This window comes from Monocercomonoides exilis, assembly GCF_001643675.1.
Source record: "Monocercomonoides exilis strain PA203 chromosome Unknown scaffold40-978991, whole genome shotgun sequence".
NCBI classification, from domain to species: domain Eukaryota; phylum Preaxostyla; order Oxymonadida; family Polymastigidae; genus Monocercomonoides; species Monocercomonoides exilis.
Window position 1 is genome coordinate 293,212 of NW_027150585.1, and position 25,946 is coordinate 319,157.

Below are 25,946 nucleotides of genomic sequence, written 5' to 3' on the forward strand. Positions count from 1 at the left end.
AAAAGTTGCCATGGATGAAGCCTATGTGTGGGAAATTTCATGCACCACAAAAAGGACTGCAATCGAGGTGAACTTTCCAACCACTTTTGAATCTGAAAACTTCTTGATCGAAATGCTAAACAGATGCCCCATTAAAAAGACAAAATTTCGCATTCCATTTGTTCTATCCAGTGCATCAACGATGTTTTTGGCACACTCCACATAATTCAATATCACAGACTGCTCGGTTTCTAGTTCGCCAGACAGTATTGTTAGTTAATCGATTCGATACAGCGGCATAGGTGTATTTAAGGTACATTCCCAATACTTGGTTATTCTTAAAACATTATAATAAATAAAAAGAACATTTAATAATTAAACATTTGTATGGACTGAAATTTTGAAATTCTTTTAGATCCTTGAGAAAAATTTATTTTTAAAAATCACCCATAAATATGAGTATTTTTTCAAAATTTTAATAAAAATTGATAATTTTGAAACAAAAAGCAGATGAAATGTTATTAATAATGGTATTGTCCTATTTTAATTATAAAAATTTGAGAAATAAAACATAAAAAAATATAAATTATAAAATTAATAAAAATTTGATCAATCCCACAATTAAAATTTTAATATCCAAATAATAAGAATTTGCTTTATATTATCATACATTGAAACCCTGTTAAAGACTTATAAAAAAATTATAAATATGTATATTATCTTAAAATATACGTTGGTATTTTATTTTGAATACATTCTATTTTTGGTGTTCATGAATGATTCATTATTTCTTTAAATATAGATATATATAATAAGAAATGAAAATATTGTTATATGTTTTATGTCTTATTGAACTTTCATGGTAATATTGCAATGAATATATCGTCTCGTTCTTTGCAATTAGTGAACTTTATGTTGTTTTTTCTTTTCATTAATCGTTTCGTAATTCGTTAGTTTCATTTTTCAAAAGCAGTGAAAAATAATGTTTGCATTCACTAAATGATATTTTATACACGAAGATAATTACATGTTTGTTTTTGATGGTGCAATAAAAATTATATTTGTTTATAACTAAAATCAATCAGCAAAATTTTAATTTATTCAACAAGAAAAAGAAAAACCAATATTTGTCAAAAAGTTTTTCAATAAATGAGTCGTAAAAAACGATCAATTGCTGTCAGCATAAGAATTTGATATTATTTTCTTTATCAATTTCTTCACTTCACGTAAAGTGAGTCTGCTATCTGGCTCATCTCCGCACATCCTCTCCATCAGCTCAACTAGATCTTCTCCTTCGATTCCTTCTGTCAGTGGTCGCACTCCATCCCTCATCATCTTCTGTGCTTCTTCTGCTTCACACTCGCTCAATGGAACTTCTCCTGTTGTCATTTCATGAAGAATCAGACAAAGTGTAAAAACAACTGCTTTTTCTATTCCCTCATCTCCTGCTCCATCTTCTGGTACCTGCCATCGTTTCATTTCATCCCTCTGCTTCTCATCTTTCAATTCCTCTGTCAAAACAAATATTCCCCTTCCATTTGCCCCTCCTTTCTCAATAAAAATAGAATACGGACACAGCTGCCTTGCCATCATTTCCACCCTTTCGTCTTCAACTGAAATCAAATGCTCAATTCTCTCTGCAACTGCCAACACCACCTCCTTTCCATCAATAACATCCATCGCTCTTATTCCCAGAGTGAAATTTCCTTGAACGGAATGAATCATCGAGTATAATGTTTTGATGTTCTTTTTCTCTTTCTCTCGAAATGGTTTCTTCGCTGATATTACGTTGAATGAATTATTCTGATGAACTCCAGAAACAGAATCATTCTCAGAAAATGGTAATGGAGATTCCAAATCTGGAAGATCATTTTCGTTCAGAATTTCATCGTTGCTCATCGAAGGAGGATCTGGAAGATCTTCTTCATCGTTGTCAATCAGAAGTGGAATTTGGCTTGTCATCCCTTCCAGCAATGTGGATGGCATGTCGCTCATCTCAAAGCTTCTTCCATTGTTTTCCCTTCTTCTCCTCTCAATCTTCCCCATTATCTGCTCATTTTCCAATATTTCTTTCTCAACTTTCTTTTCGGCTTCCCTCAGTTTCTTTCGCAGAAGCACAAGAACCGCAACAAACAAAGCAACAAAAATCAACAGAACAATAATGCACCCAATAAAGGCAAATAAGCTCCATTCAATTTTTTCCTCTCCTATTGATATTCTTTTATCTCATTTTGGTTCAGAATCACTTGCATTCTTCAGAATGAATGAATTTGTTAAAGAAGGATTATCAGTAACTCCGAATAGGATATGCACACTCACTTCTATTTCATCTACACAACTACCGATTAGATTTTTTACCACACTTCCTTCAGCTTCTCTTTCTGATTAGAATTTATTTGAATCAAAATCATAATTTTCAATCTCTGACTATTCTCCCTTTCTCTTCACAACTGAGAATGACAGATTGCACGGAACAAAAAGAAATCCTTTGAATGTCAGCTTCATTCTGTCTGTCTCTTCTTTTGCTTCCACACTTTCCAGAACTGGAATAAAGAACGATGAATCCCTCTCAGAAATAATCCCTTCAAAACTGTACCCTTCATTCAACATCCAAAGTGATGTATTTCTCTCCGATCCATCTCCACCTTTCAAACTCATCACTTTCAATATTCCTGAATCAGAGCAGATGATGTTTCTTCTCAATGACGGATATCCTTCAATCGATGGATTATTGTTCTCAAATCTTCCATCATTAACAGTCATTTCCCCTCCACTCATTTTGACTCCACCTTCTGGTGTATTTGATATTGTTGTATCTTTCACTATCACAGAACTCTTCACAATATCCACAAGAGATCCATCCCATCTGCATATCTCTTCTTTCTCGTTCAAATATTGCTCATTTCTTTCTTTTGAATTCCCATCGAAAAGGCAACTATCCATTTTTACGTCTAAACAATTCTCCAATTTCAGCAATTTTCCTTTTGTGGTTTTTGAACTGATTTTACTTATTGTGCAATTTACTTAATGTGCTGTCCTCATAAAATAAAATGTTTAAATCTAATAATTTCACTGATCAAAGATAATCTGTTGAAGGGATCAAAATAACTATCTTCTTTAACATTTTCTCAGAGACTGCAGAATTTCAAATAAAAAAATGCGAAATGTAATCTCAAATTTTCTTCACAGCCAAATATGCTACTCACTTCTCCTCTGAAATGAAACAGCAAAAGTATTGGCTTTTATTTCGTTTTCAACGTTCAACATTGATTCTGAAAAATATAAATAAAAAAATAATGCAATTCGTTAAAATATTCTAAAAATAAGTTAATTAATTGGAATTCAAACTTCGTTGGCCTCACCAGCGTTTCTTTATTCAATGTCATCATGGTTTAATAAGAATATCCTCCAACTACACAAAAACAATCAGCTTAAAAATCATAATCAAAAATAATAAAGAATTGAATGAAATGTTAATAATCATTCAGCGCAAACTTTAAAACTACATTTATATATATGATTTGTTATAGGTTCGCAAGCGGTGGTTCAATTCAAAACGAAAGAAACTTATTTCTTATCTTTTGGATATTAAAATTTTAATTGTGGGATTGATCAAATTTTTATTAATTTTATAATTTATATTTTTTTATGTTTTATTTCTCAAATTTTTATAATTAAAATAGGACAATACCATTATTAATAACATTTCATCTGCTTTTTGTTTCAAAATTATCAATTTTTATTAAAATTTTGAAAAAATACTCATATTTATGGGTGATTTTTAAAAATAAATTTTTCTCAAGGATCTAAAAGAATTTCAAAATTTCAGTCCATACAAATGTTTAATTATTAAATGTTCTTTTTATTTATTATAATGTTTTAAAGAATAACCAAGTATTGGGAATGTACCTTAAATACACCTATGCAGATACAGCTTTGGAAATGCGTTGTCAGGAAAACTGAGAATGGAGTAATTTGAAATCAGAGAAGGTCTGACATTTGAAGGGTTATCGATGTTTGAGTTTGTATCAGCAGTGAGTGTTGAGTATTTCAAAGGATGCAACTTGGCAAACGTTAGAAAGATTAATGGAGACGGGGGGCTGATAAAAGGAGCAGTTGGAACACAGAATGGGGAAGGAGAGGGAAAGGTTGGGATTGTTGTGATTGAAACGTGCACTGTGATAAACTGCAACTGCCAAGGGGCACCACAAGAGATTGGAAAAGGAGGAGGGATATGCGTGAGCTCAGATGGAGATGGAAGTGTTGTTGTAAATGGGACGAGCACAATCGATGGATGCGAGGCGAGGAACAATGGAGGAGGAGCCAAAGGAAGAGGCGGAGGAATGTTGCTGACAATGGCAAGTCCGAAATGCAAGATGGAAATAACAGAAATTGTTGAGTTTTCATCGACATCTTCAACGCTTTATGACTCACAATATGGGAAGGGTATGTTTGTTTGTTGTGATTTAACGATATTGCTTGGAATAAAAGTGAGTGCAAACTCTTTTAAATATTTTGATAAAAGTGATATTCCATCGGATAAATTGAAGTTTTGTGGGAACGAAGAGGGGAAAGATGAGAAAGTGATACAGCTGTTAGTGTATTTGTGGAAGAACTGGAGTGGGAATGGGTTTGTTTCGAAAGAGAAAGGAGCAGATTCCAATGGATGAGAGTTATCTGAAGCACTATGTTCATCGATTGATCATTTGATATAGATGAGGTGTTCACCACTTGAGACGGAAGAATCGAAGATCTTAATCAGGAAATCCTGTTGCATCAATCACACCATTTCCCTTTTGGCATAACCTTCAGCTGCTTTTCCAAGACCGAACATGGGGATTGAGGGAGAAGAAAGATGAACAATTGTGACGATTGGTGAAGAGAATGCATAAGCAGCTGAAAGATGGTGGTTTGCATCGTATGTGATGCTGACGATTGAGAATGTGTCGTTTGTTCTTGTAAATGAGCTAGGAAGGAATAAGTCGCTTGTGAAATCGTTTGCGTAGAGTGGACGCATGTCAGTTGGGAACCGCTCGTCTGTCTGTGGAAATCCATCTGTTGAAACGAAATCTTGCTTGATGGAAGTTGAAGGCAAAACAGTGCGGGCAGCGGTATGTTCTCTGTATTTTTTCATCTTGCTGGGAGGGTTCCTGAGATTTGTGGCAGGGGTTGAGGTTGTCAAAGTGGTGAATGTGTCGATTTTGAACACAAAGGCAGCCAGTTGCAGCTTGATCTCGTTGAGTTAGTCGTTGCATTGTGGCAGAGCAGCTTATGAATCGGATGAAATGAATGAAAACACAAAGACGATGCTTATAGGAAATTTTTCATCGTTTGCAAACAACACATGTGAAGACAACAGATCAGCTGCAGCGAGTGTGGATTCATTTGCAGTTGGGATTGTGTAAGTGATGGAAGTGCGTGTGCTGACGAAGTGCATAGGCAAGAGAAACAAAGAAGGATGAGGAGTGAAGGAGCATTTTAAGAGTGTGGAGTTGGAAGTGAAAGTGAGAGGATGCTCGTTGGTGATGTGCATGTGCTCAACAGTGGATGGGAGAGGAGGAGGTTTGATGATTGATGCAGTTGATCCGAAAGCTGAATCGGTTGAAAAGGAAATGCCAGCTCTTGAGGTGAGACTGGAAAACATTCGATTTGTGATGAATGAAGCGTTTGTGGGGAAGGATGTGTTCATCAAGTGATATTCGATTGCAGGGCAGGTGAATGAAAGACTGTTTGGATTGGACTTCAGCCAGGATGCTTTGAAGTCGAACAGCTCAATTTGTGGGAGGGATGATGTTGACAAGGTTGATGTTGATCTGATTCCATTGATCACATTCTATTACTCCCCTCAGGTGTTTGTGAGTGTGAATGGAAACGACAGCAGACAGTGTGGAGCACAGGAGAAGCCATGCCAAAGCATTTGCTGTGGAGTTCGACACATTGAGAGAAGCGTTGCGAATATGATTCTGATTGATGGAGAATGTCTGATTGGTGGAGTGTGTGAGATTGGAGATTTGAATGTGAAATCATTGAAGAAAGTGCAGGCAACCATTCATTTGAACGCAATGATTAAAGAAGATGAAATGAATGGAGGAAGTGTGATTGTGTTTGTTGATGAGTGTGTTGTGGAGAGATGTGGATTTGTGTTTGGGGAGATGTTTTGGTGGGGTGGGGAAAGCATTGTGAAAGAGAAGGATGGGAGATTGGAGATTTCGGAGTGTTTGTTCAGCTCAGCAACGATGGATCTGGTGATGAAGAGCAGGATTGTGAGTGTTGAGAGTGGAGAGCTGAAGATAACAGAAACAACATTCAGAGATATTCATTCAAAAGTGTCAGTTCTTTCATTTTGTGAATAATCGAATGTGATTCTTCTTGAAACAAGCATTTCAAATATCAAATGAAGGGGAGATGTTGTGAATGTTGGAATATAAGAGAAGGTGGTGATGAAGATCATTATGAATGAGAATGCTTATCTGCAATCAGATAGATGTGTTGTTGTGATGGAAGATGATGAGCAACAGGAAAGATTGCATATGTTATTTGATGAAAACAGACTTTCTTTTCGAAATATTATTGTTGTGATGAATTATAATATAACAGTCTTTATAGATGAAGAAAATTTTGAAATAAAAAAGAAGAAAGAAATTTCAAATGGATTTTCATGATGTACTTTGATAATTTCTATTTTTTTACATCTTCTTTATAATCGCATTGCAAGACAGTATATGATGTTATTGAAAAAGTTCAACAATCGATTGATTATTCAGCGTGATGTGATTAATGTTGTTTGATAAGAAAACAATGGAAAAAGATAATTACAACATTATCGGTTTTGTTGTTGTGCCAATGCTTTTTGACTTCAGCAAGCTTCGAAGCATTCGCCTTTGAGTCAACTGTCTCAATTGTCTCAATTTATTTTTTATTTTTGTTTTACTGTTTTCAATCGTTGCGCAATAAAGAATTCTGTGTTTTCTTTGAACATGTGAATTCCATGAGTCTCAATGTTCGAAAGATATAATTGCTTTGTTGAGTATTTTCTTTTTCGTTATCTTCTGAGTGAATTATCTTCATCATCATCTTCTTCTTCTTCTTCTTTGTTTTCATCTTCCTCCTCCTCCTCCTTCTCTTCATCTCTCAACTTTTCATCCTCTTCATCAACTTCTTCCTTTGTTTCATCATCTTCATTATCATCGTCGTCTCCGAAGTTTTCAAGGAAGTTTGTATTTGTTGGATCAAAACTTGAATCATCATTTATTGTTTCACTTTTTATTTCAATTTCATCAATTCTTTCGAGCATTTGTTTTTTGAATATCATTTCGATATCAGTTGCATCAAACAATTTGATTGGTATTTCCTCTTTTTGTGTTATTTCCCTTGTCTTTTCATATAATTCTTTTCCTTTGTCTTTTTCTTCCTTTCGGAGTTCGGATATTCTGCCTTCACACTTCTCATATGTGTTTATGAACGCCTGTATCTCTTTTGTGTTGATTTTGAAGAAATTGCTTAACATTTTCTGAAGATCATTAGAAATATTTTTCTACAGACATGTGCTTGTATGTGTTCTTTTTTTAATTGATATGTTCTTCCTCTTCTTGGAATGTGAGCTTTCATATTAAACTGCATTCATTCAATTGTTTGTGAGCAAGTTTTTTTGTTTATTTTATTAACAAAGCTTTTTGAATGACTAACGCTCTGGAGTTTGTCATCTTTTTTTCTAAAATGTTGAAAGCAGACTACATGTTTAAATTAATAGTTGCTGATTTATCGATGATTCTTTCTATTCAATTCAATAGTGACTGTTCATTTCTATTTGGAAGAAAGTCTTGGGTTTATTTCTGTTTCTGTACTTCTTGTTTTCATTCCATTGCACCCCAAAACCATTGTTGTTCTTTAACTTTTCTAACGTTTTTTTTTTTGCTTTTTGAAGTTTTGTATAGTTCATTTCCATTGTTTTATTGATGCAAATTTTGTATGAACAATTCAGTTCAAAACAGGCACAAATTCTTCTCATTTATTGATTGAATTTTATTATTGTTTTATTTGATAAATTTGTTTCTGTTATCTTTTCATTTATCTCGTCCCGATTCCAGTAATGGAACAAAAAGCACATTGGAAAAAAATGATGATAATTTTAATCCATTGAAAATTGTTTTATTCTTCCAAAAATATTCCTTTTTGCATCTCGAATATCGAAATGAGTTATTGCTTCAAACATTTCTCCATTTCTTTTGTAATTTGTTGACACCACATTTATGACATTAAATACTTTTGTTAATAATGCCATATTCCTCAAACAGTGAAAAGAGGTACTCATAGCTCCCTGATGAATTAATTACAAAAAGTGTGAATGTTGGAAATTTGCACTTTACTGATTCCTCTTGAATGGATTTGATGAGTATTGAACATTTAATAGTTGGGGAAAAAACCCACATCAGGGAAAAAACTCATGCACATGGGCTAAATAAATTCTTCATTAATTATGTTTGTTAAAATTTGAGTTCACTTGAGAAGAAACATTGTGCATTGAAGTGATTTTTCTGTTTTTGAAACAAAACATTCTACAAAAGGGAAATTTGATCCAAATTCACTCCGCTTTTCACTAATTCCAAATTATCAAGTTTTTTGTCATTCAACTGACTTTTCTTGACTTATTTCATTTATATTCAATGAAAAAAAATGAAAGTTTTTTGTCTGAATATACTTGTTTGAATGGGAAAAAATATGAAGTGTACAAAGAGCATAAAAAAGTGAGATCTGAAATGAAAAACACATTTAGATTTATGTGATTAAAGTGTTTCGATATTCCTATAAAAAAAATATATCTGAAACAGAATAAAAATGATTGGTTTTTTAAAAATCCCAAAGATCTTTAATCATAACAATTCAAAGAGATTGAAGGTCAACGATAATAATTTGAAAATCATAAATACAAACCATTTATTGATAGAAAAATATCAACGATATGATTTTTCTGTTCAAATACAAAAACATTCATCAATGAGTTTGACACATCAAAATAATGGGTATGCAACACATCATTTATTTCCAATTGAATTCATAAAAAGAAACTTAAATTTTTTTGTAATTGTGAATGAGATAAATTGTAGATAGTATATTTAACAAATGATTCATTAGTTGCATCCTGAACAGGGGAACATACAAGTTTGATTTGTCATTCGTTGTTCAATTCGATACTTAGAATATTATCTGTTCATTTTGAAAAAATTATTTGCTTTCAGAGAAAACGAAAGAAATTAAAGATATAAAGAGAGAATTTTAAATTTTTGATCCTTCCATCTATTTAGTTCTTCGGAAAGACGAGAATAACATCAAATGGCAGAGCTTGTTGTGATTTATAAACGTTTTTGGGAGATCTATCCAACGTGTTGATATATCCATATTTTTGTTCATTTTGTCTGTGAGAAAGCAGTCACTGAGTATTTGAAAGTGCTCTTTTATGAATTTTTCAGCTGGAAAACAAAGAAGCAAGGGAAATGGAGCTCAAAATCATTTTTTCAAAGAAAGGTTTATGGAGAAAGGTTTCCTCGAAAACGGAGATCATAATACAAATAGGGCTGTTTCTATGCAACTTGGTGCACAAACATGGTACTGTTGAATACTTGCAACAATTACATCTCAAATTGAAAGCGAAAGATGAAGGAGTTTGATTTTTTTGACGTGAGTTTTGACAACACTACACATTAGAAAATTTTTAACCATTGTTCAGGAAATGTTGTTTTGAAGAATTAGAATTTCAAATTGATGTTTATTAAAAAGATATGCACTCCAATCCAGACAGCAAGTGTGAATGAAAGAATTTTAAGAGAAAAAATCAGCAAAATGCAATTTTTTGACTATGTTTTCCCATCAATAATCATCAAAAACATGAAGCAAATGTCAAATTTTGCTGAAAGTTGAGATGTGAGGAGAAAGAATATACACTGAAGAGATGGAGTGAAAAAATAAAGAAACTGTTTGCATGTGCATTTATTGAACATATTCAGTGAGGAGGAAAGACTAGAATTAAAAACCACTTCACAAAAAGGAACTTCTGTGGTGAACTGAAAGAGGATAAATTGGGAGCGATTGCTTTTGATTCGAACATCATTAAAAATTCTGTGATCTGCAAAACATAAAAATATGAAATGAATGCTTCATAAAGCGTATATGGTAAGAAACAACTTCAAGTGAGTGCATACGAGCATTTAGATAAAGTTTTATCATTGGATAAAAGATTGCTTGCATTTGAACAAGAAAATAATGTTTAATGTTTCGTAATTTTTTTTTTATTTTAAAAAAAATTTTTTATACTGTGAATCTTTATGGAGATAATATTTAAAATATAAATTATTATTTATTTTTAATCGAATACCTTTTAAATATTTCGATAAAACTGTTAAAAATAAAAAATGACTATCAACATTTTTATTGATTTATATTCGATGTGAAATCAAAAAATTATATCAAACAGTCATTTCTAATGAATTGAAGATCGTCAAAAAGTGAAATTTTATGATTAAAATCAAAAGAAGCAATTATAATTATTAAATTGTATTTCTGGAGCAGAAAAAAGAACTATTCATCAAGAATTCAATTTTTTCAAAAATGAAAATAAGATTTCACACAATTTATCTTCTTTGCTTCATTTTTTGACAGAAAGAATTGCACTGTTTCATATGATAATTGAAGGAAAATTGTGATCGTTTATTTAATCTTGTTTTGTAAGTTTCAAGGAAATAATTATCAATTCAACAAATGACAACAAAACACAAAAAATATACTTAACGGAATAAGAATTATTCCGTTTTATTGGTGTTTTGATTATGCTTATGGTAATTTTGAAAATTTGAGACAATGTGTTCAAGTTTCGTATTTTGTGTGGGTTTTTTCCCTGACTATAAAAAAATTTTTAATTTGATTATTCAATAATGGTTTTGAACAAAAATTAAAAAATTGATTATGGGATTTATGATAAATTATTAAAATCGAGTGAAATTTCATGATCGAATTTCGCAATTTCCCTCCTTGAATCGCTTATATAAATTGTGTGGATTAACGATATTATATTCAAATATTGAAAAAATTCAAACTGAAAGTGGTGAAATTTCCACCTGCACAGTTTATTTATGATCATTAAACTCAACTTTTTTTTGAACAACATGCGATTTAATAACAATATCATATTTTTTTCTTATAAAAGAAGAGAACATAACGCACATCAAAAGTTAAAAGTGATTTTGCTTTTTTTGAAAGTTATATTTGTTTGCAAATAATTGAATGTGAGACTTTCACAAACAATTTGAAGACCTGAAAATTTTTTCACATTTAACTTTTAATCATGTTCATTTTTTGTTTTGAACTGACATGAAAGTGTAATTTTTCGAATGAAAAACAAACAAACACATTGCAAATCATGTTTTTTTCTATTTATTATTATTATTATTATTATTATTATTATTATTATTATTATTATTATTATTATTATTATTATTATTATTATTATTATTATTATTATTATTATTATTATTATTATTATTATTATTATTATTATTATTATAATTATTTTTTGAACAAAGTGTAATTGTGAATGCATAAAAGAAAAAAGAAGTTTAAACAAGAAATGAGGTTTTTAAGAAAAAAAAAAGGAATTAGAAAAATTTGAAAGACAGAAACAAGAAATTGATGAACGTTAATTTTGAACTGTTTGAGTTCAAAAAAAACTCCATTGTGATTTTGTTGTGTTTGCGTTAAGCAGTTCGGAATTCTTTTGGATTCTTTTCCAATTTTGTTGATCGCTGAATGACACATCACAACACTTGTCCAGTATTTGCTGCTTTTCCGCTTGAGTGGATGAAATCGATGGAGTTTTATTTAAAGAATGAAGGAGGGAGATTTTATTCGTAACATAAGGTTGTTTTTTGCTTGAAGAGTTACCAATCGCTGAAGATTCAAATAATTTTTGTTTTTCCTGTGTTGAAAGAGAAGAATTGGAGATAGGAGCAATTTCTTGAGTTGGCAACATTGCTGAAAGTGTAATTGGAAAATGTTGTGAAGAAGAAAAAAGTGATGAATTATAAGAAATTGTTTAATCCCACATATTTGATTTTGTGGAAAATTGGAAGGATGAAGATGAAGTCGGAATTGTGCGATTTGATATGATGATTGATGTTTTATGCTGTGGAAAATTTTTGATGATCGATTGTTCTGTTGCTGAATAGAGTGACACAAGTCCGTGAAATGTGGGACAAATTTTTTTTTCATAATGTTTTAATGATCGTAAAATGTGTAATTAAACATATTGGGGGAAAAAAAGGAGAAAACTTCTCACTTGTGAAAATATAATCCTGTTAGTCTTTTGAAAGCGAGATGAAATCGGTTTGTTGTTGCTCTTATAGCAATATTCAAATGATATGATTTTCTGTTTTTTGAATTTCCTTAATCTTATGTTGCATAAATTTTTGACATTAAATGGAAGCTTTTATGTCAAACACAATAGATGAACGGGTTTTTTCGAAATTTAAACGAGCGATAAAAAATGTTGAAACATGAAACTGGTTGAAATTTATTTAGAAATAATGTTATTTATTTGATTACTAATTTTTCTAATTTATAAACAGACAAATAATTTGCATGAGTTATTAATATAAATAACAAGTTATATATAAAAGTTTGGATGTTTCATATAATAAAACTGCGAAAAAAAAACATTAATTGTTTCAAATTTTTATTTTTTTTTGCATTTGATAAACCATTTGTTTCACAAAAAAGTTTAGTCAGAATATTCGGGATAATTTATTTTTCTTTTTTATTGTCGAACATCTTGACAATTATTTAAATTGAAAGATAATTAAATAGACAAACTTTGAACAACAACAACAAAAAAAAAAAAAGAAAGAAAGAAAAATATGCATTGTGCAAAAGTGTATGTATTCAAAGTTTCCAAACAAACTTGTTTGTCATTAAGTTCTTCTCTTGTATAATTCAAATTTTTTTGAATATTTCATAAATGGAATGTCAAAAGAAAAATAGCAATCAGACAAAAAAAGAACAAGAAATGTTTGAAACCTTTTCTGTAGATATATCTGTTTGTTTTTTGAAAGAATTATTATATTTTTTTATCATTTATTGTCAATTTTGATTACCTATCAAGCATTGGTTTAATTTTTAAAAAAAGAGTCAAATTTTTTCATTGTAGTATTGTATTGATTAATCACTTTATTTTCACTTCTCCTTTCTTATTCATTTTATGATATATGCAGACTTATACCGATCTCAATGACTTTGTGAAAATATCATCTTTATTTAGTGAGAATGAATCAAAAGCTATTATTGCAACAAATAGATAATCCCCAAATGCCAAATAAATATGAGAAACGAAAAAATGGATGAAGATGAATTGACTTTTAAAAAAAATGATCAAGAAATGAATGATGAAAAGGAAATGAAATACATATACATTGATGTGATAACAATCAGACTTGAAGAATGTGTGTGCAATAGAGAGGGAATAATAAAGATAGCAATTGATCTTGTCGAAAAAAGAGTAATAACAAAAAAGAATCATTCAAATCAGGAATTATTCAAAAAAGCTGTTTTTTCAGAGCATTTGCAATCAAGTCAAAAGGAAGAGATATATGTTCTGCTGAAAGACCGCCTTTGTTGAATAAACCAAACAAATCAATTGCGAAAGAATCAATAAATGAGGAAGAAATGCAACGTGTATATCCTTGCGCAAAGCAAGTTAAAGAGATGGAATATTGTTATATTTTTTATTGTTTTGTTATTTTTTCTTTCACTGTATTTTCAAGCTCAACTGACAATATCTGAAAGTTCAGGGAAACATGTTGATGATGTTTATATTTCGAGAACATAGCCCTATCGATTCTTTAATTATCAATCAGATTAGTTTTTCATACACCCAATTCAACTACCAGCTGCTAGAGCAGCACACTCAACAAAAGAGTGTCTTGCTTCATGGTTCGAAATAGTTAAATCATTACATGATGAGTTCAGATAATTGCTCGAACATATTTTTTATCTTGATGAAGTTTATTAATCTGTGTCAGATGTCAGACCTGAAAAAGTGGTGAATACTGTGGATTCCCATGCTCTATTTGAACCAGAATCAATATTACAACCTTCAATTTCTTCACTGTTAATCATGTCTGCAGATGATGTGATACATCCTGTTGTTACAAAAATCAAAGCCAAAATACTCCTCATCGATTTTCAAAAAGCAAACTATCCCCTGTTGAGATTTGTTACTGATGAAACATGCGCAATGACGAAAGAAAGTTTTCAGATGGTATTTGACAGAGTCATTATACACTTTATTATTCACAGAAGGATTATCATTAATGAAAAGAACACGCACAGTTTTCTGTTAATGGATTCTCATGAAGCACATCTGTCCCCTCATATAATTCAGAATAAAAAAGTTCATAATATGGATTTGTGGTTTCCGCCATTTCACACTTTGTATCTTGTTCAGCCATTGGATCTGAATGACAATGCTGTATTTAAGAATTTGTTGAGATCAATTAATTATGAAACACCAGATCCTTCTGCTAGTGAAAAAAGAAAATAATTTATCAACAAGTTTATCAATTCATTACACCTGGCATTTAATCCTTTAACAATTGAAGTAACATTCAAAGATTCAGAAATATGGTCATTTAATCCAGAGATTGTGTTATCGAAAGTGCCTCAGAGAAAGCTAGTATGGGAAAATGTTTTGGAAAATATAACAGATCCGACAAAACCTCATTTCAATGGGAAAATGTTTATTTCCTATCCACCAAGTTAAAGCGTTGATAAAAATGTTAACCCTTATTTTTCTGAAAAAATTTCTTAAACTGTTTGCATTCTAACTTTAAATTTTGCTTTATATTAAAAATAACACACAATATAAACCAAAAAGCTTCATTTTTTCAAATATAATTTGTTTTATGAACAAAAAGATCATAAAAGCTAAAAATAAAACATTGTCTCGGATTTGTGAATACAAAAACTCTCTCAAATGAACATTTTCTGAGATTTGTTTTTAGTATTCTTATTTTTTTATTTTCACTCAAAATAATATGGTGGAAAACATGAACATTCAAGTTTTTTTTGTGCAAAACACAAAAAAAAGCTTCACTGATCACATTTTTCGCTTTCTCAGACTTCAAAATTAATTTGATTTTCATATGCGTAAACAGGCATCGTTGAAATCAAAATATAAAGTTTTCTAACATTTCACGAATGTCAAAAAATGGACTAATTTATTTGTGTTTTTTGACCTCAAAAAGTCAATGAAAAGCGCATAATTTTTCAATAAAAATGTGAGAAGTCAAATATTTTGTCCCAATAAATCAATTTTATCCATCAAAAACAACTTTATCCAAATATAAGCAGTTTTAAATAGATTGGAAAGAACATTTGAACATCAAAAACCGTTGTTTAAGAGAAATACGTCTGTCACTAAGAATTATTTTAGCCAAAAATCTTTATCAAAATTCATTAAGGAAAGAATGAAATATTTATAATAATTCTTTTCATCCTCTATTATTTAATTCAAACATAATATTTTTTTAACAGTCAAAAACAGATGTTAATTGTATAAAGAGAAAAAGCTAGTTCATATTTTTTGGAAAATGTAAATATAAATGTGGGATTGATTTAATTATTTTGAATTATTTATTTGCTTTTTGAAAATTTTTTTATGATTCAAATATTCTCTTGTTTAATAAGAAATAATAGTAATTAATGACCTTTTATCAACTTTTTATCCAAAAATTATCATTTTTTAATTATATGTTAAAATATTCGGGTTAACGGTTCGTTTTCAAAAAAATGGTTTTATCACAAGAAACAAAAAGTTTCAAAATGAATCGTCCAATTCAAAAATTTTGAAATAATTTTTGCATTTCAAACATTTCAAAAGTTATGTTAAAAACAAGAAATGCAGAAGGGAAACAGCCATATTCATGCAACAGTAATTAATGAAAATTTGATATTTGCGTTTTTTTTGAGAATTTGGCAAATAAAAGTTTATTAAAAAATTAACCTTTTGCAACACAAATTTTCTTGACGAATTTTTCGCAAAAATATTTAATATCTGAATTAACAACTCTTATGTTTCTTTATTTATTATTTATATCAAAATAATGACAAGATGATTACTGATTTCACTAAAGTGATTTTCAACTATTGTGTTTTTTAAAACGTTATTCGCAACGCATTTATGAAAAATATCCAGATATTCAAGTATTATTTTGATATTAAACATATTTTTAATTTTTCTGTGAGTTTTATTATTAATAATATATAAATTCAAACACTCTTAAAAATGAAGAAACAATACAAGAAAAGCTGTTTTTTCATGCAATAATTGAGTTTTCATTTGTCAATGCAATGGCAAGACATGAAGATATGGGAACGTCCGGGAAAAACAAATTTCAATTTGTGTATGAAAAATTGAAAATTTTTGTTCTATCATTTTTTTCGAAAAGTTTGAGAAAAGCTGTCAGAATTTCAACTTTTATTTCTTGAAAAAAGATCATTTTCAAGTATTAATAAGTTTGATCAAACATTCATCAAATGTCATTGTCACAAAGAATGTTCACAAAAACACCTATTTGTGAACTCAACGATATATTTTCGGATGAAATGAGTGCATGGAAATTGTATTTCGAAAATGTGCTGGAAGGAGAAGCTCCAAAATGCAGACATGATAAATGCAAAATGATATTCACATCTGGAGGGAAATATTACAAATATTGGAGATGCGGAAAATGTGGCAAAAAATAGTCAGTTTTAAAAAACACTTTTTTGGAAAATTCGAAAATACCACTGAGAAAAATCTTGATGATTGTTTTATATTATTTCATTGGTATATCAGCCGCACACATTGGTGAACTGCTTGAATAAGAAAAATCACAATTCATAATTGGACGAATGTTATTCGAGTCAGATGCACATCAATATGGAACGAAAATCAAGCCATCATAGGATGGCTGGGAAGAATTGTGGAGATTAATGAAGTTGTTTGGATGTGCAGAAAGTTTGGGCAAAGGATAAAGAAGAGTTAAATTTGTATATTTGGAACTGTGGAAAGGAAACCAGAGGGATGAGCAAGAAAGAATTTTGTAATAATCTTGCCAAATAGGAAGGCAGAGACATTTGTTCCAATAATACGAGCCAAAATTCTTCCTGAAACTTGGATGATGAGCGATGAATGGAAGGCTTATGCTGGATTGAAGGATTATTGTTTCGCTCATGATACTGTCTGTCACAAGCGAGAATTCAAAAAGTGAAATTAAACATGCCTGCACAAACACAGTCGAAGTTTTGTGGATTAATTTACGGAAAATTTTTCAAAGTTTTGGATGAAGAAAAAAGTATCTTGGTGACTATTTATCTATGTGGCTGGTCAGAAGAAACTTACAAATACAATAAGAGGATCTGATAAAGGAAATCGTCTTCGATAAAACAGAAAAAGAAAACGAATTGAATGAATCTGAAAGTGAAGAAAGTGACTCGACAGAATCAGTGCCAGAATCTGATATATTAGATAAAAATGAAATTCTTCAAATGACAGAATTTTAAGAATCAGATTCACTTGGAGCTGGGGACAGTGCAAGTGCATCAGAATTTGACCCCATGGAAGTTGATTAATTAATTATAATTAAAATTTTTCATTTTTGAAAATTCGTTCACCCATTTTTTCCTCAATTTTTCAATTTTTTATTTTTGACTTTTCTGTCAACTTCAGCACATCTCTGATGCATGAAAACATGATGTCTGTTATTAACATTACTCTTATATTTATTTCACAAAAAATAGACTATTCCCAATATTATTTTGTCTTGTAAGAAAAAATTTCTGGATGAAAAAACCAACTCGCATTCAAAATGTTGAAACCTAATATAAAATAACAGTGACAGAAATAAATAAACATAAATAGAAAATTTCACAAATCTAAATATAAAGTAATAAAAATAAAAAATTAAAAAAAAAAAACAAAAACAAAAAAATTTAAACTTATTTCTAAAAAACTATTGAATAAATGAAGCTGAAAACAAACGTTTGAACAACAAGAATGATTAGCAAAACATTGAAAATCCAAAAAACAAAAAACAAAAATATCATTTGAAATGTTAAAGAACTCAAAATATCATAATATCAACAAGAAAAAACTCTTCGAATGATGAACATATTTAAAATTTCAATAAAGCAAACTGATATTTGATAGAATATTGCATGAACAAACAATAATCATAATCAAACTTATCACATAATTTTTGACTTTTTGACCTAAAAATAGATCTTATCAACTCAGTTTCGACTAATTCATATCAAATAAGACCGACTAAATGCAAATTGATTGAGTCAAATCAAAATTATGCATTCAATTCAAAAAATCTCATTTTCCAAAAGAACTTGATTGATTTGACTTCGTCAAATGGCATTAGATCGGTCAACATCCAATAAGATCGATCTAATGCCATTGAGACTCAGTCAAATTGGATGTGACTCAGTCACATCCGATCATTTTCATTCTGGTTGTGATGATCACTTAAAAAATAAATGTCTTATTTGTGTCATTTCACTTGCTTGTTTCTATTTTTTTTTCAAAATGTCTCAATCAACTTTTTTAGACATATTTGAGAGAGTGGAAAAGAGAAATGCTATCACTGCACCAGTGCACATCACTCCTTCACCTGCAAAAAAATCTCTCATCGAATCTGCTTGCAAATATATGAAAGTTGATAAAACTCATGCATTTTTCCGACTCACCGGATTTGCTCGTTTTGAATTTGATTTGCTGTATCAGTTTTAAAGTGAAGAAATCCCTCTTCGTCGGGGAAAAGAAAAAACAATTGAAAAATTTGAGGATCAACTCTTTCTTCTTTTGAATTTTTTGCATCTTGGATCAACATCCTTCACTCATTTTCTCGTTTCTTCTTTTTATGAAACACAAAATTCAACAATAAAATTACTTCACAGCATTGTTCAAAATATAAAAGTCAATCTGATCGATTTGTTCATCACATTTCGACCAGACAGATTAGATGATATGAGAGATGTGGGTGTTGTGGTTGACTGCACAGTTCTTCCAATCAACAGACCAGCTGGAAGCTTGCAGTTTGGAACAAAATTCTACAGCGGGAAACATCATATCTACTGCGTGAAGGCTGAAGTTGGTGTAAACCCGCGCACCGGAACGGCCAGCACTGTCAGTTCCATTCATACAGGCTCAACACATGACTTTTCAATTTTCAAGGAGCATTTCCCACAATTCAAGGCGCAGCTTGGTGGCTCAAAGGTGCTGGCGGACTCGGCATACATCGGGGCGAGGGCTGATTTGGATGCATATATTACGAAACCTGTCGGAACTCCTCAGCTGGCATCGCGGCGAGTCATTGTTGAGCGTTATTTTGGTCGTTTGAAGACTCTCTTCGCTGTCTTTCGCCACAATTGGCCATTTCAGGTGGAAAAGATTGCTGACTACTTCATTGTTACATGCGCACTGACAAACTTCCACATCCTTCACAACCCATTAACTGGACTTGACTGCGAAGCCAATCAGAGGTTCATCAACGAACTTTACCTAATTACAACAAGAAAAACAGAAGCAAGGAGACTTGTCAACGATAGATATCGGGCTAAACTTAAGAATAGACTCAACCCAGAGGTCTCTCCAACTTCTAGAATAACAGTTCTGCTTGCAGAAGAAGCTGGCGTGAATTTTTATTTTTTACCCATATTATTCTTTATAACGTTTAATTTCTTCTTTTTCATATTTCAATAACCATAACTATCTTTTTCAGGTGATTCTGGTGACCAACAAACCCAAAATTGTGAAAAAGAAGAGAAAGAGGAAGAAAAAGAAGAAAAAGAAGAAAAGGAAAAGAAAAAGAAAATTTTTATTGAAGAAAAAGAAAAAAGAAATGAAATTATTATGTTGAATAGTGAAAATGATGAAATAGAAGATGAAAGAAATTATATTGTAGGCACATGGTTCATTCCAAACCAATGGAAAATTCTTCGCCTTCTTCAACAATCTTCTTCTTCAACTTTTCCTTCTTCTTCATGTTCATCATCTGATGAAAAAAGAAAAAGAGTAAGTGAATCATCTTTTCAATCTCTTTTAGCAAATAAAAAATGAGTTTTTTCTTATTTTTTAATATAAGCATTCACCTTCATCACATTTTTTGATAATCACAATACACTTTTTCTGTTTCAGAAAAAATTTGTTTTTGTTATTATTAAACATACTTAAAAATATAAAAAATTTTGATTGAAAATTGTTTTAAACTCTTTGAAACTTAAAATAAAAAATGAAAAAATGAAATGAATGAAAATGAACATTTAAACAAACACGAATATGCAAATATTTAAAAATATATTCAAATAAGCTATTACTGTTGTTTTTTTTGTGAAAAAGTTGGTAATCCTTACAAAAAATACGTAAAAACTTGTTATAAATGCATAGTATTAAAAATAGATAAAAGTGAAAAAACTGATCAAAAATGGCTTTTATAATATCTAATAAACACACAAACCAAATTCTGAAACACAACTAAAAACATTGGTAAAGAAATTAACAAAACAAAAAAAGTTTAGATCACAACACTCAAAACAAATTTAATTGATAATTCCGAAGCTGAAAACATGTGAGATTGAGGGAAATTCGATTAAAAATAGATAAATTCGATAAACCAGACAAAAATTGATTTGACTGAGTTATATTTTCGCGACTCAGTCAAATCAATCAAGTTTGATTTCATAGTCGGGGTGGAAACCCGAGCCAGGGAGGAAACCCGAGCCAGTGATCTTTTCATGAATAAAAATATTTTTTCCATTTTTTTGTTAAAATTTTTGAAATTGAGTTTTTATTTATGCAAAATAATAAAAAAATACAATATTTCTTCATTGCACATGTTAAAAATATTCAATTGAATTGAAAAAAAAGAAAGATAATGAAAAATAAAGAAGAATAACAAAGATCAAAAGTTGTTTATTTAAAAAGGTTTTCAAGCCTATCGGAAGCTCTGTAAACTGCTCCATAAGATGCACCTTCAGGAGCTTTTTTTGGCTCAATTTCGGATTGAGCCCATTCTGGAGGTGAATCTGGAAGGTGTCTGAGAATATCTTCTTTTTCATTGGCCACATTCCGCTCACTCTCCATGATGCGATAATCGTCTCTGGATAGCTTGCTGCAGCTATTCCATTTTAAAGAACTTTCACAAAGGCTTCTCTTCTCGCAGATGCTGAAGAAACCATGCCACAATCCTTTGATTTTGAAAAAACGCGCTTCATATTGGCAAAAATGAATTGATCGTTTGATTGGAGAATGTGGGATGTATGAGATGGTAATTTTATCAAATCAATTAAGTTATATCTGCATTCTTTCTTTATATCTTCCTGAAAATGGCCAACTCCTCCGTCCATAATGAGAGCTGCATGTCAAAAATTTTCTCCAATCTGATTCTTTTTTTTCAATATTTCCGGCAGAAAATATTTTCTGAATAATTCCAGAAATAGTTTTGAAGTGAGATGTCCATTTGCAGTTGGTATAAAAACCTCAAGTGAGGTTGAAGCAAGTCTGTATTCGTGGGGAATTGTTTTTAATGGGATCAGAACTGGAGTAATATATCTGCAGCCATCCGCACTTGTCATAAATACGATGGTTGTAGAAGATGGAAGAGATGGCTCAGCAATAAAAAATGAAGGAGTGGAAGAAGATGATGCTACCAAATCTTGCTCCGAGTCGGAAAAGGATGTTGATGTTTCGTCGATGTTAAAAATCAATTGTGGTAGAGGTTTTATTTGCTGTATATACAAATCATAACAATTAAAAAATGGATTCAAAACCATTTTGCATGTGTGCGCCACACGTCCAATTGGTAAAGCTTTAGGCTTGACCAATTCAATTTTTGGATGTCTGGTTAAAAATCTATCGATCCAATGTTTGTCCACCTTTTTTGTATCTTCATCATCTTTTCGCTTCTTCAATAACAACTCGTTGGCCTAAATAAAAAAAATCGTTAAATAAAAATATAAAAACAATGCATTGAAACCATTTGCTCTATGAATTTCTTTGTTGGATTTTTTCCACTGCGCGCCTCTTCCAATATTTGCTGTTCAAAATCATCCTCTTCTGAAATGGTAAAAAGAGTCGGTCTTCCGCACTTTCTTATTTTTCTACCTTCGTTTCTCGCTTTGATAGCTCTTTGCAATGATCCACGTGAAATTAATTTGCACTCCTCAATTTCTTGCTCAGAAAAGTTTAAAATGTCATAGGCATATATTACTTTGATAGTATCGTCTTTCATTGAACGCATTTCACTTGTAGCCAACAGCCTGGCCAAAGAGGGTTTAACCTTCTCCATTATGATCAAAAAACTTTATTTGAAAAATTTGATCAAAGTGGCTCGGGTTTCCTCCCTAGCTCGGGTTTCCACCCAAACTAGAACTAAAACTATTTTATTTAGTCATTTGGTGTTAGATAAATCCAATACCATTTAAATGAACATAAAACAAAAATAATAAATAAAAAACTGTTTTTACAAAGTCAAAACTATTAAATTAAATCATGGGTACATTTTTGATCGTTTGAAAAAGATGAATAAAGTGTTGCATTGTTTTTGACATTTTGAAAAGAGTGAAATGATACATCAAAACAATTTAATGGATGTTCTGAAATGTGTGGAAAAAAGGAATGTCATTCCGACACATATTCATGCAACAAAAGAAGAAAAAAGCACAACAATCATCGAAATAGCTTGTTCGAAATTTTTGGATAAGTCAACTGGGTTTTTCAGATTGACTGGATTTTGTAGTTCTGTTTTCGACTTGTTTCTTTGTCTTCTTTCATCCTCAGCATAACCACATCGTGGAAGGGCAAAATCAATCGAATCTTTGGATGAACAATTATTCTTGCTGCTCACTTTTCTTCATCACGGTTCAACAACACTCACACTCATATTATCATCACCTTTCTATGAAACTCAAAACGCTATTGTCCGACTTCTTCACAGTATTGTTTCTCATTTCAGAGCTCCATTGGCAGATTTGTTTTTGATATTTTATCCTGAAGTTTTGGAGGAGTCGAAAGATGTGAGAATTGTTGTTGATTGTTCTGTCATTCCGACAAACAGACCCGGAGGAAAGCTGGAATATTGTAAAAAATATTACACAGGAATATGCCACATCTGCAACGTCAAAGTGGAGGTGGGAGTGAACCACAAGGTGGGGACAGCAAGCACAATCAGCTCCATCTTCACTGGTTTGACAAATGATTTCACTATTTTCAACGAGCACTACACGACATTCGAGCACAGGCTGGGAGGAACAAAGATTTTAGCTGATTCTGCTTTCATTGGAGCAAAACCAGAGCTTGAAGCCATCATCACAAAGCCAGTTGGAACTCCAGAATTGGCCACACATCGCGTTATCGTGGAAAGATTTTTCGGAAGACTCAAAACACTCTTCATTATCTTCCATCATCCATGGATTTATAAAATGGAGTGTGTTGCAGTCTATTTTTCAGTGGCTTGCTGCCTTATAAACTTTCATATCTTGCACAATCCACTCACAAAGAAAGATGCAGAAACAAATTCATTGTTTTTGGAGGAGTTATATTCGAATTACTTGAGAAAAGTTGATGCAAAGAAGGCGGCCAATGCTTGATATTTTTCTAAAATGAAAAATAAACTTAATCCAGTAAATACCCTGACACCCACAATAACTACAATTTTGGGAGAAATTGGAGGCTTATCTTTCACTTTCATACCATTATTTTTTATTTTCTTTTTCTATTTTTTAATTTTTATAATCATTTTTCCGTATTTTTTTATTTTAGATGCTTCTGATGATGATCTGAGGGCGTACGAAGCAGAAATAGCAAAAGAAAGAAGAGAAAGAGTGAACTGCGAAGTTTTAGAACAAAGAAGTTAGCAAAGGGAACAGGTTTTGGAAAAAGAAAGAAAAGATTTTGATGAAAATCAAAATTGTGATAATTCACAAGCTTGGCACCTTCCGCAACAATACAAATCGATAAGTATTTTTTTCTCCATCTTCAACTCAACCTTTTCCTTCATTTTCACAAACACAACCTTCTTCTTCCTTTTCATCATCATCCTTATCTACTGCTTCTTCTTCCTCTTCTGTAGATTCAAAACAAAATAAACCCCCATCTGTTCTCCAATCGTTGCTGAATAAAAAGTGATAGTCATTGAAATTTTATTTGAATTCTTTTTTCTTCCATCTCTCTTTTTAATAATCTCTATTAATTAATATTTCCAACTCTGAATTTATTTTTTTTAATGAAAAACAAAAATTGTGTTTATTTATAAAATTTCTATGTATTTGTTAATTTTCAATACAAAACATACACCAAAAATTATTCAAAATGAGAATTTTAGCAATCAAATTAATAATTTTTCAAACGAAACAAAAATTTTTGAATTCAAAATGAAAAATAAATTTAAATTAAAAAATTTCAATATTTTTCAAAATTTTTATTCAATTATTGAACATTTGACAAAATTATCAGTTCTCATTTTTTATTTCCATAAACTTTCTTCAATATATTATAAAAAAAATATATTTGATGAATAGTTCGAATATTTGTAGTGAATAATTTTTCTGATGTGATAAATCTCTGTTGATGTTAAATGGAATATTTTCTTAAAGAAGTTATGAAATCAAAAATTTTATTATTAGAACGTTTTTGGATTAAAAAAGTGTTGAATACGTTATTAAAAAATTGTTTTCGAAAGAAAAATAAAGTGAAGAAAAGAAAACAATAAAAAGAAAAACTTCACTGTTCTGAATAAAAAATATAAACAAATTGAAGTTTAATCAACTCCAAGATCAAAGTTTTTTTCTTGTTCAGAAAGTTGTTTTTGATATAATATATGAATCAGTGATCTCTGTTATTGTAGAAGTCTGCTCCTCTGTGTCTTGTGAAAAAAATGTTTTTGCTTGTTGCTGGTTGAATAGTGTTGAAGCTGGAACAATATCTGAAGATGAAGAAGCTGATTCATAAGGAACAATTTGGTTTTCGCTATTGTCTTCAGTGATTTCTTCTTCTTTCAATTCATTATAATCAGAAATCAATCTGTTGTATGAATCGCACAAGTCTTTTCATTGTTGAGCTAATGGAATGAAATGTAATTGTTCATATTTTATACACCTATCAACATCTTTTCTTTTTGTTATTTCCACCGAATCTGCAAGAAACATGACAAGCTGAGCGCTTGTGTGAATGTTTGCAGATATCTTCAATCGTGACTTCAAAATTCCGAACACATATTCAATTGGATTCAGCTCGCAACTGTTTGGAGCAGTGTGAAGTGTTTGATAATTCTTTGACGCAATGAGATTTCTAACATTTTCTGTTTTGTGCAATCCATCGTTGTCCAAAACGAATACACATGATTCAGATTTGAACGGTTTCAATTTTGCCATCAATGAAAGAGAAATTCTTGAAAGATATCTTCATTAAAGCTCCCTTCAACAAATGTTTCATGCGGAATTCCAAGTAATTCGTTAAAAGCTGTTATAGCAGCAACAGTTTCAACTTTTGATTTTTCTCTGAACTGGATACATCTTGTTCCGACTGGAGATCTTCTTTCTGTTAGAAATTCTAATGTTTTAAATCCTGTCTCATCAATGAAAATCATAATTCTTCCTTCAGCTCAGTTTTGCATGTTCTTTCTAACATATTCATTTCGTTGTTCTATTGTGGCAGGACAAGCTCTTGCATTTTCATTTTTGCTCAACATTTTCATTGTAAACTTTGGACATCCATGTTTAATCATTTTGTTTGATTTTGTATGTCTGGTTATTGTCGAAATTGAAGGCATTGACTTACAAAGATCTGACACAGATTCTGATAATTCTCGTGCAGTCATTGTAGGGTTTTCAAGGATCATCTTTGCCATTTTCTTTGATGCGTCTGATGTTATTCTTCATAA

The 25,946-nt window shown here is 30.9% G+C and overlaps 7 protein-coding genes across 7 annotated transcripts; 2 read left to right on the plus strand and 5 right to left on the minus strand.

Moving 5' to 3' along the window:
• Nucleotides 1-1,146: 1,146 nt before the first annotated feature.
• Nucleotides 1,147-1,974, minus strand: MONOS_15624 (uncharacterized protein; the record flags this gene model as incomplete). The annotated part of the gene is made up of 1 exon (XM_067868515.1): nucleotides 1,147-1,974. The coding sequence occupies one exon, from the start codon at nucleotides 1,972-1,974 to the stop codon at nucleotides 1,147-1,149; it is 828 nt and encodes a 275-aa protein (XP_067722707.1).
• A 432-nt stretch (nucleotides 1,975-2,406) lies between these two features.
• MONOS_15625 (uncharacterized protein) lies at nucleotides 2,407-2,922 on the minus strand (the record flags this gene model as incomplete). Its single annotated transcript, XM_067868516.1, has 1 exon — nucleotides 2,407-2,922. The coding sequence occupies one exon, from the start codon at nucleotides 2,920-2,922 to the stop codon at nucleotides 2,407-2,409; it is 516 nt and encodes a 171-aa protein (XP_067722708.1).
• A 1,070-nt stretch (nucleotides 2,923-3,992) lies between these two features.
• On the plus strand, nucleotides 3,993-4,649 carry MONOS_15626 (uncharacterized protein; the record flags this gene model as incomplete). The annotated part of the gene is made up of 1 exon (XM_067868517.1): nucleotides 3,993-4,649. One exon carries the CDS (start codon nucleotides 3,993-3,995, stop codon nucleotides 4,647-4,649), a length of 657 nt encoding a protein of 218 aa, XP_067722709.1.
• A 110-nt stretch (nucleotides 4,650-4,759) lies between these two features.
• Nucleotides 4,760-5,113, minus strand: MONOS_15627 (uncharacterized protein; the record flags this gene model as incomplete). Its single annotated transcript, XM_067868518.1, has 1 exon — nucleotides 4,760-5,113. One exon carries the CDS (start codon nucleotides 5,111-5,113, stop codon nucleotides 4,760-4,762), a length of 354 nt encoding a protein of 117 aa, XP_067722710.1.
• A 391-nt stretch (nucleotides 5,114-5,504) lies between these two features.
• Nucleotides 5,505-6,332, plus strand: MONOS_15628 (uncharacterized protein; the record flags this gene model as incomplete). The annotated part of the gene is made up of 2 exons (XM_067868519.1): nucleotides 5,505-5,644; nucleotides 5,726-6,332. 2 exons carry the CDS (start codon nucleotides 5,505-5,507, stop codon nucleotides 6,330-6,332), a joined length of 747 nt encoding a protein of 248 aa, XP_067722711.1.
• A 689-nt stretch (nucleotides 6,333-7,021) lies between these two features.
• Nucleotides 7,022-7,486, minus strand: MONOS_15629 (uncharacterized protein; the record flags this gene model as incomplete). The annotated part of the gene is made up of 1 exon (XM_067868520.1): nucleotides 7,022-7,486. One exon carries the CDS (start codon nucleotides 7,484-7,486, stop codon nucleotides 7,022-7,024), a length of 465 nt encoding a protein of 154 aa, XP_067722712.1.
• Nucleotides 7,487-20,980: 13,494 nt separating this feature from the next.
• Nucleotides 20,981-22,355, minus strand: MONOS_16578 (uncharacterized protein; the record flags this gene model as incomplete). Its single annotated transcript, XM_067869479.1, has 4 exons — nucleotides 20,981-21,175; nucleotides 21,547-21,795; nucleotides 21,838-21,993; nucleotides 22,044-22,355. 4 exons carry the CDS (start codon nucleotides 22,353-22,355, stop codon nucleotides 20,981-20,983), a joined length of 912 nt encoding a protein of 303 aa, XP_067722713.1.
• Nucleotides 22,356-25,946: the final 3,591 nt, after the last annotated feature.